We start from the raw sequence: 15,296 nt of genomic DNA on the forward strand, positions 1-15,296 counted from the left end.
TGCGCTTGTAGTGCGACCATGCGGAGGAACAAAGTGCAGCTTTACCTCCTTTATTTACTACATTACGGGATTAATCCTACACTACAGACGTTACGGATACTATAATGTGAACCTACGATCTCCGTGTTCGGATTACTCGAGGCGAGTTTGATATTTTTGATTTAAACAGGAGAACTCGGAGGAGAAGATGGACAGGACGGGAGAGGGAACAAGCAGATCCAAGGTACAGATCCGGTTTTATACTGTTCTTCAGCACGTTTATCTCTAATCAGGTGTTAAACTGTCTGTTCGCTTTGATTGGTGATTTATTACTTTCACACCTACAGTGTAACCACGTATTGATCACCAGCAGCCTTTTGTTTGCCCATTGGTGCTTCTGTCCGTTACTGTGTTTCAATTCCTTTCCAGGTGCACTAGTTAGGGTTTAGTCATGTTTTAAAAAAATATTGTTATTAAGCTGTAATATCTACCACAAACACGAGAATCACAGTTAATAACAGGTGGTTTTATTATCCACTAATAGTAGTTTGTCAGATAGTCCTAAGCGTAAATAAATCCCCTTGTAGTTTGTAGGGCGTAGGGAGAAAGGACGCAATTTGGAACACTTCCCAGCCGCGCACTGTTGACCAATTAAAGTTCGACTAGGAGGTCGGATTTGATCACGTGATTTTGTTTTATTTATTTATTTTTTTGTTCTACTCAAAATTTCGTGCAGTTAAGAATCTGTTGAGTTTACTAACGTTAATATATTGTTGTAAAAAATCTAAAACATAAAAAAAAAAAAACTTTACTTTTGGAATTAATGCATCTTTGCGACCGATCTTTCCAAGCAGGCATTGGACACACCGCGACCCTGATCTCGAAACTTTTTTGTTAGTTTTTTTTTTACAAAAATGGTTTACAATTGGAAAACTAGTATGTTGTCTAGATACCATACACTGTGCATGCTTATTTTCCATGGTGCAGTAGGTAGTGTAGGTGCTGCTTCAGGGTCCTACTGGATTTGATATATACACCGACGAGGCATAACATTATGACCACTGACAGGTGAAGTGAATAACACTGATCATCACTTCATCACGGCTCCTGTTAGTGGGGGGGATATATTAGGCAGCAGGTGAACATTTTATCCTCAAAGTTGATGTTGGAAGCAGGAAAAATGGGCGAGCGTGAGGATCTGAGGGCCAGATTGTGATGGCTAGACGACTGGGTCAGAGCGTCTCCAAAACTGCAGCTCTTGTGGGGTGTGTCCCGGTCTGCAGTGGTCAGTATCTATCAAAAGAGGTCAAAGGAAGGAACAGTGGTAAACCGGCGACAGGGTCATGGGCGGCCAAGACTTATTGATGCACGTGAGGAGGGAAGGCCGGCCCGTGTGGTCCGATCCAACAGACGAGCTACTGTAGCTCAAACTGTTGAAGAAGTTCATGCTGGTTCTGATAGAAAGGTGTCAGAATACACAGAGCAGCACGGTTTGTTGTGTATGGGGCTGCAAAGCCGCAGCCCAGTCAGGGTGCCCATGCTGACCCCTGTGCACCGCCGAAAGCGCCAACATTGGGCACATGAGCATCGGAACTGGACCACGGAGCAATGGAAGAAGGTGTTCTGGTCTGATGAATCACGTTTTCTTTTACATCATGTTCGTCGCTTACTAGGATGCACTATGGGAAGAAGGCGAGCCGGCGGAGGCAGTGTGATGTTTTGGGCGACGTTCTGCTGGGACAGGGGCGTCAAACTCATTTTCACCGAGGGCCACTTCAGCATTATTGTGGCCCTCAAAGGGCCGATTGTAACGTATTCTGCTGTGATTGCAGTCTGTTGTTTTTCTTGGAGGCTAAATTCTGCATTAATATCGTCCTCCTTTACCACAGACACGGCCTCATGACACAAGAGACGCACCGTTTTCTCTTCCTGAAGCACAAACTTGTTTTCATTTTCATTAAATCCATGTGGACGTTACTTTGACACGTAGCTCCTACCTAAGCATCGTTACAGACCATGTTCACCCTCTCATGGTAACAGTTCCCTGATGGCTGTGGCCTTTTTCAGCAGGATGATGCTCCCTGCCACAAAGCAAAAATGCTTCAGGAACGGTTTGAGGAGCACAACAACCAGTCTGAGGTGTCGACTTGGCCTCCAAAATCCCCAGATCTCAATCTAATCGAGCATCTTTGGGACGTGCTGGACAAACAAGTCCAATCCATGGAGGCCAAACCTCACAACTTACAGGAGTTAAACGATCTGCTGCTGACATCTTGGTGTCAGATACCACAGCACACCTTTTTCGGTATCGACTCCTATCGTTATACTGTAACAGAATCGGAGGATCGGCTCTTTCGGTATCGACTCCTATTATACTGTAAACAGAATCGGAGGATCGGCTCTTTCGGTATCGACTCCTATCATTATACTGTAAACTGAATCCAATACCGGAGAGTCGGCTCTTCGGTATCGACTCCCAGGTCTAGTTGTTACGACTGTTTGAAAATGGCGGCGAGAGCTTCTCAGTTTGAACTTCATGGTGAATTCACAGAGAGCGGATCTGTCCAAACGATTCCGAATTAAACCCCTTTTGTGACAAGTTAATCAGGGAAAACATACCGGTGTTAGTAACTAAAAGCATATTGTATATATTTACGGTGTTAGTTGTGCTCTTGGATGGATTTGGTTGGAAATAACAGCCTTTCAATTCTACTGTGAATAGTAAACGTTAGTGCACGGGAGCTAACGGTGGCTAGCAAAGTTAGCATTTAGGAATAGCGTCTGTGTGACTAAATATTTTAACCGAGCGGACATGAACTCGATTATTTTACACACTTTTAGAAACAAGAATTCGAACCGTGATGATTTACTATGTGGATGATAAATAGATAGCATTCTGTTAGCTGCTTTCGCTAACCATAGCAATGATTCACTTCACTGGAGGATAGTTATCGTGCTAGCAATACAGTTAGCACAGTTAGCCTAAATAAATTCCTACAATTTTGTACTATAACAGTTGTTATAAATCGTTATTTATTACCTGGATTACTTAATTTGGGTAGAACTTATATGTATATATAAAGTAATGAATATTATTAATAGCCGACATATGACGAGTTTACTAGATAAGTGGTTTGACAGGTGATCTTTTTATTGCAATTCATACATTGTATAAATAGTTATATGTACAATTTTTTGAATAATATAAATATTCAGATTACGTATTTTATTACATAAACGTATTTCAGTATTAACAGGCGCGTTTAAGTGCAGGTTTGTCTCTCTGTGGAAATTATTACAGTAATTTGTTTAAGTCTCTGGAGATGGATCATTCCAAACCAAGATACAGCAAAAGACTGGTACGTAGCTGAAGATTTAGTGTTGATATTATATCAGATTTAACAGCCTGAATCAGAAGGTCACATTTATTTTCATTTAAATATCTTATTATACAAGAAGAACGCCTTTATTTGTCATATATTTATACATATGCACATGTACAGTACTGCAAAATTCTGTATTCGTACATTCCATCTAATTTGGAAGTTGGGGTCAGAGCGAGGGTCAGGCATCGTACGGTGCCCCTGGAGAAGACAAGGTTAAGGGCCTTGCTCAAGGGCCCAACAGTGGCTGCATGGCAGAGCTGGGAATCGAACTCTCAGCCTTTCAGTTGATAGCCCAAACACTCCACCCACTAGGTGGGAAAATGGTCTTAACTGCATTTTAGGGTCTGACTAATTTGTTCAAGTCTGACCAGACCAATTACTTCTCTGTTTGGACTTCTGGGCTGTAGTTTATCCAAACATGTTGGTCATTTTATCAAATAGGGTGGCGGCACGGTGGCTCGGTGGGTAACACTGTCCTCTCACAGCAAGAAGGTCCTGGGTTCGATCCCCAGGCGGGGCGGTCCGGGTCCTTTCTGTGTGGAGTTTGCATGTTCTCCCCGTGTCTCTGGTGCTCTGGTTTCCTCCCACAGTCCAAAGACATGCGAGTGAGGTGAACTAGAGACAATTGTTTGATATAACCTTGTGAACTGATGAATCTTGTGTATTGAGTTACTACCGTGTCCGGTCATGGATGTAACCAAAGTGTAAAACACGCCGTTAAAATCCTAATAAACAATCAAACATTTGATTGAATACATCTACCATTGTGTTGGTATGTAATTACTGATTACCAGTGTTGCCAATTCCCAAGATCTTGCCACAAAAATCCCAAGATTGTACTAAACATCCCAAGTAACTGAAACAGACAAAATTGTGATGATTTGTGCGGGATTCATCTTCACAGTGATCATGAGAAAATCAGATTTTAAACTGTCCACACTACGACGATTGACGCAGATTTATTCCTGCAATCTATCACAACAATTATTTAAAAAAACGGAAGTAAAATGCACAGATGACGACAGACGTGACGTCGTGTTCTCGCGTCCAGGAAAATGTACGTAATTAAAAAAGTACGTGTACAGTAGCCGTAGATTAAATGGCCGGCGACAACCAAAGGTTATTACATTTACATTTTCAGCATTTAGCGGACGCTTTTATCCAAAGCGACTTACACAATCAGCTGAACACGATGAGCAATTGAGGGTTAAGGGCCTTGCTCAGGGACCCAACAGTGGCAACTTGGTGGTGGCGGGGCTTGAACCGGCAACCTTCTGTTTACTAGTCCAGTACCTTAACCACTGAGCCATCACTGCAGACCAGAAAATTGCTTGAGTGCAAATTAAAAGTCCCAAGATTACTTGGATCCCCCAGATCCCAAGGAGTGGCAACACTGCTGATCACTGTAAATGATTTATTGTTATTATTGTGATTATTTAACCCCCTCGGCATTGTTCATCCACCTTCATATAATCATCACTCAACATTTCCCAGCACATTGTGTGTTTTACTGGTATCCGATCACCAGGTACATAAGCATTACAGGCAGTTATTGACCTTTTTAATAGAAACACTTTGCTCTCCAGACTTGGCTGCTTTTGCCAAGTTCACACTACACGACTTTCCAAGTCGTCAGATCTCTGTACAGTTCACACTACACGACCGGATCTCTTGTAATCGGGAGTCTTTCAGGTCGGTGTGTATTTCGCGCTACACGACTGATCGGCGATAGGGGGGTCACACGCTACACCGTCTATCACCGACTGGAATCGCGGGCGAGCTTCTCTGCTCTCCCAAACTACGTTCTGTCACGAAAACAAACGCGAGAAGTGACGAGGGGTTTAATGATACCACGTAAAAAAGTTTGTGTGCTGATGTGCAGCGTAAAATCAAGGAGGAAAAATAAATGAATCTGAGTGGATTTGGCAACACAACCAGCATGGATTGTTTTGTAGTGAGTCGGAGGTTAATAAATATTGTTTGCAATGCAGCGTGGGTATTAAGTTTTGTAGAGAACGATCAGGTCAGAAATACTGTAAAACTTGAGTGTGTGTGCTGATGTATTCTGATATAAACTGTATTACACCCCTGTCCCACCTGTTTACACTCCTAATTGGCTGTTCGACTCCGCACTCATTGCCAGTCGGGCAACTCGGATCCAGATATTTGACATGCTTGATATATTTCCTCAGTCGGGCGCTCGAGCGAAAATCAGGGCAAAAATCGTGTAGTGTGTGTAAACTAGGCATAAGTTGTTAAGGTGCGAACAGATTAATCTGTTAAACGCTTTCTCCGCTTGTACGTTGTTGGGCAAGGTTTTGAGAGTGCTTTTGTGTGGTTGCCCTGAATCTTTCTAAGGTTAAGATCCTTATACAAAAATCCTTACACCTGGGAATCGAACCCAGGACCTCCTTGCTGCGAGGCGACGGTGCTACTCACCGAGCCACCGTGCCGCCGGATATTAAATATATGAAATAATTTGGCAGTCGAAATGACTCCCAAAAAGTTTGTCATTCATTTTCATAATTTACCACCCAGTTGATCCTGGTCAGGGTTGCAGTGGTTCTGGTTTAGATCCATTAGGAGCCTTTGTCCATCCCCCTTTCCGTAGACACAGCCTTTCATGTCTGTATGCAGCCCCGCTAGGGGTTAGAACCTTAATTTGATACCTTAAGTCTCAGTAGTACCACTGATTTACCTCAGCGCTCATTATATGTATTATTATGTCTATTTTTTTCTGGATTTAGCGTCAGTCAATTTGTCCTCCACTGCTGGTGGATCTCTGATTGCATTAGAGGAGGGTATATTGCTAATATAATATACCTAATATATTATATATATACTGTATATTATATATATAATATATAATGCACTCTGCACAGATGCCTCAATCTGCAAATAGGGTCCCTACTAGGGCTGCAACTATCGATTATTTTTGTAATCGAGTATTCTATCGATTATTCCAGCGATTAATCGAGTAATCGGATAAGAAATACTTTTGCTTTAACAAAGAGCAAAAACAAATACATATTAGATTAAATAAGACATGTTTCTTAAACCAAACTGTACATTTGTATTCCTTGCATACAGGACAGTTTAACATTTTTTAAATGCAAAAATAAATCAATAAAAAATAAATCAATTTACTTTTAAAATGTAAACAGGCAACCTGAAACATCAGGTCATCAAGTCATAAATAATAATAAACAAAAATACATGAACATAAGCCTGTAATTTGTGCAACTTTCAAAACTCAAAGTTTCAGCTACAGCTCACGCAGAACATAAAGCTTTAATATTTTGTTGGGAGGTTTTGTGGTGTTTGTAGGGGGATAAAAATCTGTCAGGATTGTGTCTCTAGATGAGGTAGATCTGGTGTGTGTGTGTGTGTGTGTGTGTGTGTGTGTGTGTGTGTGTGTGTGCGTGTGTGTGTGTGTGTGTTTGCCTAAATCTTCATAAAAGCCTGTGGTGGTTGAAACGAAGTAAGGTGCCCATAATATAACGTTATTGATTAGAAATGAATCACCCATGTTGGTCTTAGGTTCCCTTTAATGCCATATTTAGGGTGAGGAATATATAGTAACATATGCAGTCGGAAAAGGGGCGTGGTTGTTGATTTCTCCACTGTTATTCTGTACGAGAGAAGCTTCGCACACGCGCTGGATGTTTATCCGACTAATTGCTTTAGCTGAGGATTTAATACACGCGCGAGAGGAGCCGGGCTTCGCAGGGACGGTTACTTGATGCTTAGTCGATCGTTTGACGTAAGCAGGAAGCAGCTTCTGTTCCGGGAAGGACGGAAACCGGAGCGGGCACGTGATCGGTCCGTCGCACCACGTGAGCGGAAACACGGGGGCGTGGGGAGTAGCGGGGAGGGTGGGGGACACTGCGGAGGCGAACGGATCGGGAGCAGGACACGCGGCTAGTCTGGACACGCGAAAGGAAGAGGCATGGAGAACGGAGTGGCCACGCTGACCTTCGCGGACGGAGGCAGGCTGAAGAAGAGGGGCAGGAAGAGGAAGAACACGGAGGATGAAGATGTGACACTGAAGGTGCGAGGTGTGTAGTGTCACTGCTCCCACCAGGGCCGGATTCAGGTGCACTGACCGCAGTGTCAGGGCTCAGGGGGGGGTTAGATTGCTCGAGATTCGGCTTCGGTGTGGATAGAGATGATGATTTAACGTTCCTGAGTGTTGGGTATTGTTCTGATACACGTAGGGATCCATGCAGGTTGACGTTTCTGATCCGTAACCGTCGCTATTGATCGTTCTACGAGTAAGAACACGGTGTTCTTGATGTTCCAGATAGCGCGTCCAGTTCATTCGTGCTTGCTGACCTGTGCAGAACCCGTCTGGATACTGGACTTGGGTGTGATTGATCATTTTTAAGTGTTAATAGGGACAAATACAGAGAAAACCGACCGAGTCTGTGCTGTCTGATCAAGCTGGACTTGTTGTACTTGCTCATGTTGAAGAAAAGATATATATATATATATATAGATATATAGATATATAGATAGATAGATAGATAGATAGATAGATAGATAGATATATAGACAGAAATATAGATAGATAGACAGACAGAAATATAGATAGATAGACAGACAGACAGACAGACAGACAGACAGACAGACAGACAGACAGACAGACAGACGATAGATAGATAGATAGATAGATAGATAGATAGATAGACAGACAGAAATACATACAGACAGATAGACAGATATATATATATATAGACAGATAGACAGACAGATAGACATAGATATATAGACAGATAGATAGACAGAAATATATATAGATAGATAGACAGACAGACACAGACAGATATATAGACAGAAATACATACATACAGATAGACATAGATAGATAGATAGACAGATAGATAGACAGAAATACAGACAGAAATATAGATAGATAGACAGACAGACAGACAGACAGACAGATAGACATAGAAATACATACAGATAGACAGAAATATAGATAGATAGACAGATATATATATAGACAGAAATACAGACAGATATATATATAGACAGATAGACAGAGACAGAAATACAGACAGATAGATAGATAGATAGATAGAAATACATACAGACAGATAGACAGACAGACAGAAATACAGACAGATAGATAGATAGACAGAAATACATACAGATAGATAGACAGATATATATATAGACAGATAGACAGACAGACAGAAATACAGACAGATAGATAGATAGACAGAAATACATACAGATAGACAGACAGACAGAAATACAGACAGATAGATAGATAGACAGAAATACATACAGATAGATAGACAGATATTAGGGCTGTCGAAGTTAACGCGATAATAACGCATTAACGCAATTTCAATTTAACGCGATTAAAAATAATAGTGCCGTTAACGCAAATTCTAGTTAATGTTGAGACTTGACTGGTAGAACTACAACGCTCGGTTACATTATGTTAACATTATGTTAAAACAAACGTTTTAATGTCGGACTTGCCACCGTTTTTCATTTGCGGTTTGTTAGCATAATGTAACCGAGCGTTGTAGTGATGCACTAATAAAGAAATAAATACACGCTATATTCACAAGTTGTCGGGAGCAGAACACTTTTATTAACTTATTCTGTTAAGGTACCAAATACCGGAAAGCTGAGTCAAGCACGTTAGTCCATGCACTATGGAAGCCCCAAAGGGTCAAAACACACTCACTTCGTGTAGAAACGGCCATCAAACCATTGTCACAATACAACCACAGAAAAGTCTGTTACAATAACTACGCCTTATCCCACCTAAAGCACCGCTGATCTACAATGTTTGCTGATGGAGAAATTCTAACCTACAATCTGACATTTACTGCCTAGTATGTGAGTGAATAAACTCCCTTACAGTTTTCTCTTGTCCCAGCAGTTTGTAACATCAGTACATTTAGCATAAAATGTGTTCACCATTGTAATTGTAACATTTCACATAAAAATCCTTGTTTTCTATAACATTTACACAGATTTTTTTTAATGCGATTAATCGCGATTAACTATATGAAATTCTGAGATTAATCGCGATTAAAATTTTTAATCGTTTGACAGCCCTAACAGATATATATATAGACAGATAGACAGACAGACAGAAATACAGACAGATAGATAGACAGATAGAAATACATACAGACAGATAGACAGATATATATATAGACAGACAGACAGAAATACAGACAGATAGATAGATAGATAGAAATACATACAGACAGATAGACAGATATATATATATATATATATAGACAGATAGACAGAGATATATAGACAGACAGACAGATACTTTATTGATCCCGAAGGACATTAGAGAGATGTGATGCATTTAGATGCCTGGTGGTTTCGTGGTATATCATGGTATGTATTTATTTGTGTATGACCGGGACGTTTTATATCTCCGTGGCTGATTCTACTGTCATAAGTACATAGAATATAAAACATTATAATTTCAGCATGTGTATAATGAAGGTTTGAGACTATAAGTTTTGCTCGGACCCACAAATCGACACGATATATGATGGAATCAGGACGTGTAAAACAGACGCAATATATTAATTGTTATTGTTTATTTAATATTAGTTAGTAGTATAAGTATCATACAATTACCCTCAGTTCCCCCTTTAACTAATAAAACCACGTTTGCAAACTTCACTGTACAACCTGACCACAGGTCTGTTGTAGAAAAGTGGACGACAGACCAGGAATCCAGAGTTTTAATTATGGCTCTGAAAGCTTCATCTCGACTGTCTGTAGAGGAATCGTGTCCTCGTGTATGTGTGGATCGTTACTGCGCTCGCAGCAGCCGTGACTCGACAGATCGTGCAGTATATTTTACAGTGTTTTAGTCTGTCCTAAACCGCCCACACGCCTTATTTTCTTTAGCAGGCTCTTCCGGTGCATGTTTGGTCCTCCTCTCTTCATCCTCCATCTGTTTCTGTTTATTCTTGAGAGGAAACCTCTCGCATCTGTTATCACCGTCATGCTATTGGCGCCCGGGTGGCGCGGCGGGATATTCCGCCGACGCACCAGCGCCGAGTTTCTGAACTCCCCGGTTCGAGGCTCGGTGTTGCCACCGGTCGGCTGGGCGCCACCTGGCGGGCATAATTGGCAGTGCGTGCAGCAGATACTAATTAACCAACGAATCTGCAGGGTGGGGACCGGGACTATATGTGTGGGTGGGTGGGTCTTCATGCGCTGTGTAAGGACCCTGATTGGCAGGAAGCACGGACGAGAAGAGGAGGGCTGTACACGTGTAAAGAAGGCGTGGGCGGCGGCGTGCTCTCCTCGGATGCAAATCTGGAGTCTGTCGGCAGCGGAAGACAAATTGGATGCACTAAATCGGGAGGAAAAATGGGGAGAAAATGCATAAAATTAATAAAAAATCATGCTGTTGTATTAACTGTGCTACAGTACGACAGTATGTGAAAAATCCATACGCTATGAGGAATCAAAGACGGTATACCGAATGTACCGTCATACCGCCCAGTACTAGCGTAATATAATAAAACATGTTCCCTCACTTAATATGAAAGCAAAGACGAACCAGTCACTAGTTTCTCATGTGTTTAGAATTGTATACAGTCCGACCCCATCTGAGCCGATTCTATCAGCACGTTATATAAACTCGTGGTTCACTTGGGTGAATCGTAAGCGGTTCTTACTTTTTGATGTAGATGAGAGCAGAAAACGTTACTTCACAGAGTCAAGCGTAGACAAAAGTTCATCAATTACTAAGTTGGTTAGTTCGGGATCATCTGCTCTGACTGAGAGAAAACGTTTAGCTCCACGGGCAGGACGACTCTGACTCTGCGGTAATACTCGGTATAATTCAGCCTGAGCTTTTTAAGGTAAGAGAGTCACAGAATGTTCTGTAGTAGTCGGTGTTTCTTTATAAGCGCATCGTTCATTATAACAGTAAACACGGAGAGATAACTGAGAAAAGAAACTTACGCTGCGCTTAAAATGAATCGACTCCTGAATCACTTATAATCGATACTGTGAACAGAGCGTCTCTCTTAAAGACACACACACGTCCTATAACGGCGGTCGTCGCTTTTGTCACCGGTTTATCTTCGCCGTGAGCTCTATTTTGAAGGTTTTTTTCACAGTTAACACACTATCACAGCTATTATCTGTTCTGCACGACTTGCTGCCACTGATGTAAGTCAGATTGATTCCACATCACATTCTGTCGATTTCGCCAAGGCCGTGGTATCGAGTGTCGTGCTTAAGGACGAGGGGTCACTCTGTCAGATACGTCATAGGTTTCTAATCGTACTCATTTTCCTCTTTTTTTTTTTTTTTTTTAGCGCTTATGTACGCGGCGGCGTTACCATGACGACGTGATCTCTGACGATGAGATCGAGGGGAAGAGGACCTTCGACCTGGAGGAGAAAGTGTACAGCAATCGCTTCACCTCCAGCAGAATCAAGCGCATGGAGGGAAAAGGTATGGTGTCATGTAGTAAGAGAAGGAGACAGGAGCACTAAAATTTTACCCTAACCCGGTTTTGTCACTTCTCGTGTGAATGCGCCGGTGCTGAACGGAATACGACATTCCAAGATCAAGCATCTCCACCATTTAGAAGCGTAATGAAACAATAAAGAAGTAAAGCTATAAAGGTATAACTCTGAGTAAGCACAGCGTAAAACTAACAAACGAAAGAAAAACGTATTCATGATTTATTTGTTTACAGTTTGCAGTCATTTATATCAAAATGCCTTCGAACAGTGGCTGACAACCTAAAATGTTTAATTTATTAGGCATGTAATTAGGGATGCATCGATACCATTGTTTCCCAACCGAGTACGAGTACATGTATGTTTGTACTTGCCGATACCGATACCTATTTAGAATACCGTTTTTTTTTTTTAAACAAAAACACACGTGAGAAGTGACGAAGTTTAATGAAACCACGTCCAAAAATGCACGTCAACAAGCAGCGAGAGATCAAAGTGTTTGTGCGCTGACGTGATGAAATCAAGGAGGAAAAATAAATGAATCTGAGTGGATTTGGCAACACGAGCAGCACGGATCGTTCTGTAGTGAGTTGGAGGTTAATAAATATTTTTGCAATGTCGGTGTTTTGTTGTTATGTTCTGTAGAGAACGATCAGGTCAGAAATACTGTAAAACGTGTGTGTGTGTGCTGATGTATTCTGATATAAACTATATTATCCCCCCGTCCCACCTGTTTACGCTCCTCTCCTGCGTTTCCCCTCGCACCGTATCCTGCGTTCTCATTGGCTGTTCGACATAGCACTCGTTCCCAGTCGCACATCTCAGATCGGATATCTGACGTGCTAGAAAACTCGAGTCGCTCCCGAGCCGGCGAATCTAGCGCCGACCGGCCGCCGAGCGAAACTCAGGGTAAAAATCGTGTCGTGTGAACCGGGCATAACGCAGCGACGTGCACCAGGCTCACAGTATCGGATGTTTAGTATCGGAGCCTCGTTCGCGAGTACGAGTACGAGTTAATGAGCGCGGTATCGGGCCAATACCCGACACCAGTATCGGTACTCGTGCATCTCTACATGTAATGATACGCTCTACCCAACATGCGATGCGATTCACGATACGATTTTTTCCTGATTTTTTTTTAAACAAAATAAAATTGAAGACAAATTAAAGTTTTCTTTAAAAAAAAAAATACAATAATTTGTGCTCATCTTTCATTTATCTAAATAACAAATTATTTACATAAATAAATGAATAATACAAATAAAGAAAGTATCCTCACATCAATACATCTGGCTGGAGTATTTAGAACCTGGCAACCCTGTAGTGACGTCAACCAGGCAAGGTGAACAGCACCAGCGCCCTCTGCTGTTTAAAGTGAATATCGCTTCATTATACATGTAAATCGTCCTGTGGTGCATCGTTACATGCCTACTCATTTGTATAAAGTAAAGTGTTATGGTGGTGTATAGTGTTTTAATAATCAATCAATCTATTTCCTCGGCTGCTCCCGTTAAGGGTCGCCTGATGATCGTGATCCGCATTATTGATTCGGCACAGTTTTGACGCCGGATGCCCTTCCTGACACGAGCCTCCCTATTTATCTGGGCTTGGGACCGGCACTACGGCGCACCGGTTTATAATAATAATAATAATAATACATGGGGTAAATCCGACTCTGGTTTGTCATCATCCATGCATCACAGGGTTAAGTTTGTACTGTTGTAGATGTTCACTTTTACCCAAACGTTGTCTTTTCTTTCCCCAGATTTTACATATGAATTCGTTCAGAGAGGAGGGCTGAGGGACCCAATCATCTTTGAGAGACCTGAAGGACTTGGAATAAAGTAATTCATCCTGGAGGCCTTTTCATACTAAAATAATGTTTTTACTTTTTATCAAACTGTAGTAATTTCTTTTAAATCTGCTTGTTTTTACACACTACAGAATCACTTCTTCTTATGACGGCATATTAAAGTCGAAATATTATGGACAAACAGTGAGCAGCCGTCGTAGGCTCGTCAATTCAGAGAAGCTCGGGTCGTTTCGACTTTAATCTCGAGGTCGTTTCGACTTTAATCTCGAGGTCGTTTCGACTTTAATCTCGAGACCGTTTCGACTTTAATCTCGAGGTCGTTTCGACTTTAATCTCGAGGTCGTTTCGACTTTAATCTCGAGACCGTTTCGACTTTTATCTCGAGATCGTTTCGACTTTAATCTCGAGGTCGTTTCGACTTTAATCTCGAGATCGTTTCGACTTTAATCTCGAGATCGTTTCGACTTTAATCTCGAGATCGTTTCGACTTTTATCTCGAGATCGTTTCGGCTTTAATCTCGAGATCGTTTCGACTTTAATCTCGAGATCGTTTCGGCTTTAATCTCGAGATCGTTTCGACTTTTATCTCGAGATCGTTTCGACTTTAATCTCGAGATCGTTTCGACTTTAATCTCGAGATCGTTTCGACTTTAATCTCGAGATCGTTTCGACTTTTATCTCGAGATCGTTTCGACTTTAATCTCGAGATCGTTTCGACTTTAATCTCGAGATCGTTTCGACTTTAATCTCGAGATCGTTTCGACTTTAATCTCGAGGTCGTTTCGACTTTAATCTCGAGGTCGTTTCGACTTTAATCTCGAGGTCGTTTCGACTTTTATCTCGAGGTCGTTTCGACTTTAATCTCGAGACCGTTTCGACTTTAATCTCGAGGTCGTTTCGACTTTTATCTCGAGACCGTTTCGACTTTAATCTCGAGGTCGTTTCGACTTTAATCTCGAGGTCGTTTCGACTTTAATCTCGAGGTCGTTTCGACTTTAATCTCGAGGTCGTTTCGACTTTTATCTCGAGGTCGTTTCGACTTTAATCTCGAGATCGTTTCGACTTTAATCTCGAGGTCGTTTCGACTTTTATCTCGAGGTCGTTTCGACTTTAATCTCGAGATCGTTTCGACTTTAATCTCGAGATCGTTTCGGCTTTAATCTCGAGATCTTCGACTTTAATCTCGAGACCGTTTCGACTTTAATCTCGAGATCGTTTCGACTTTAATCTCGAGATCGTTTCGACTTTTATCTCGAGGTCGTTTCGACTTTAATCTCGAGATCGTTTCGGCTTTAATCTCGAGGTCGTTTCGACTTTTATCTCGAGGTCGTTTCGACTTTTATCTCGAGGTCGTTTCGACTTTAATCTCGAGGTCGTTTCGACTTTAATCTCGAGGTCGTTTCGACTTTAATCTCGAGATCGTTTCGACTTTAATCTCGAGGTCGTTTCGACTTTAATCTCGAGGTCGTTTCGACTTTTATCTCGAGATCGTTTCGACTTTAATCTCGAGATCGTTTCGGCTTTAATCTCGAGGTCGTTTCGACTTTAATCTCGAGATCGTTTCGACTTTTATCTCGAGGTCGTTTCGACTTTAATCTCGAGGTCGTTTCGACTTTAATCTCGAGGTCGTTTCGACTT

At 41.7% G+C, this 15,296-nt stretch overlaps 1 protein-coding gene across 5 annotated transcripts in view; it reads left to right on the forward strand.

Annotated features, from left to right (window-relative positions):
- The first annotated feature begins 88 nt into the window (after positions 1-88).
- The window catches only part of kdm2aa (lysine (K)-specific demethylase 2Aa), a 44,783-nt gene continuing 29,575 nt past the window's right edge, over positions 89-15,296 (forward strand). For 2 of the 5 annotated variants that reach the window (XM_062996298.1, XM_062996301.1), the window contains exons 1-3: positions 7,251-7,416; positions 11,696-11,834; positions 13,611-13,689. In XM_062996298.1, coding sequence (XP_062852368.1) covers positions 7,315-7,416; positions 11,696-11,834; positions 13,611-13,689 — 320 coding nt within the window. In that variant the 5' untranslated portion in view covers positions 7,251-7,314. Of the gene's footprint in view, positions 224-3,254; positions 3,339-7,250; positions 7,424-11,695; positions 11,835-13,610; positions 13,690-15,296 lie in introns of those variants that run through there. The other 3 variants (XM_062996300.1, XM_062996299.1, XM_062996302.1) reach the window with 3 other exon arrangements.

This window comes from Trichomycterus rosablanca, chromosome 5, assembly GCF_030014385.1.
Source record: "Trichomycterus rosablanca isolate fTriRos1 chromosome 5, fTriRos1.hap1, whole genome shotgun sequence".
NCBI lineage: Eukaryota > Metazoa > Chordata > Actinopteri > Siluriformes > Trichomycteridae > Trichomycterus > Trichomycterus rosablanca.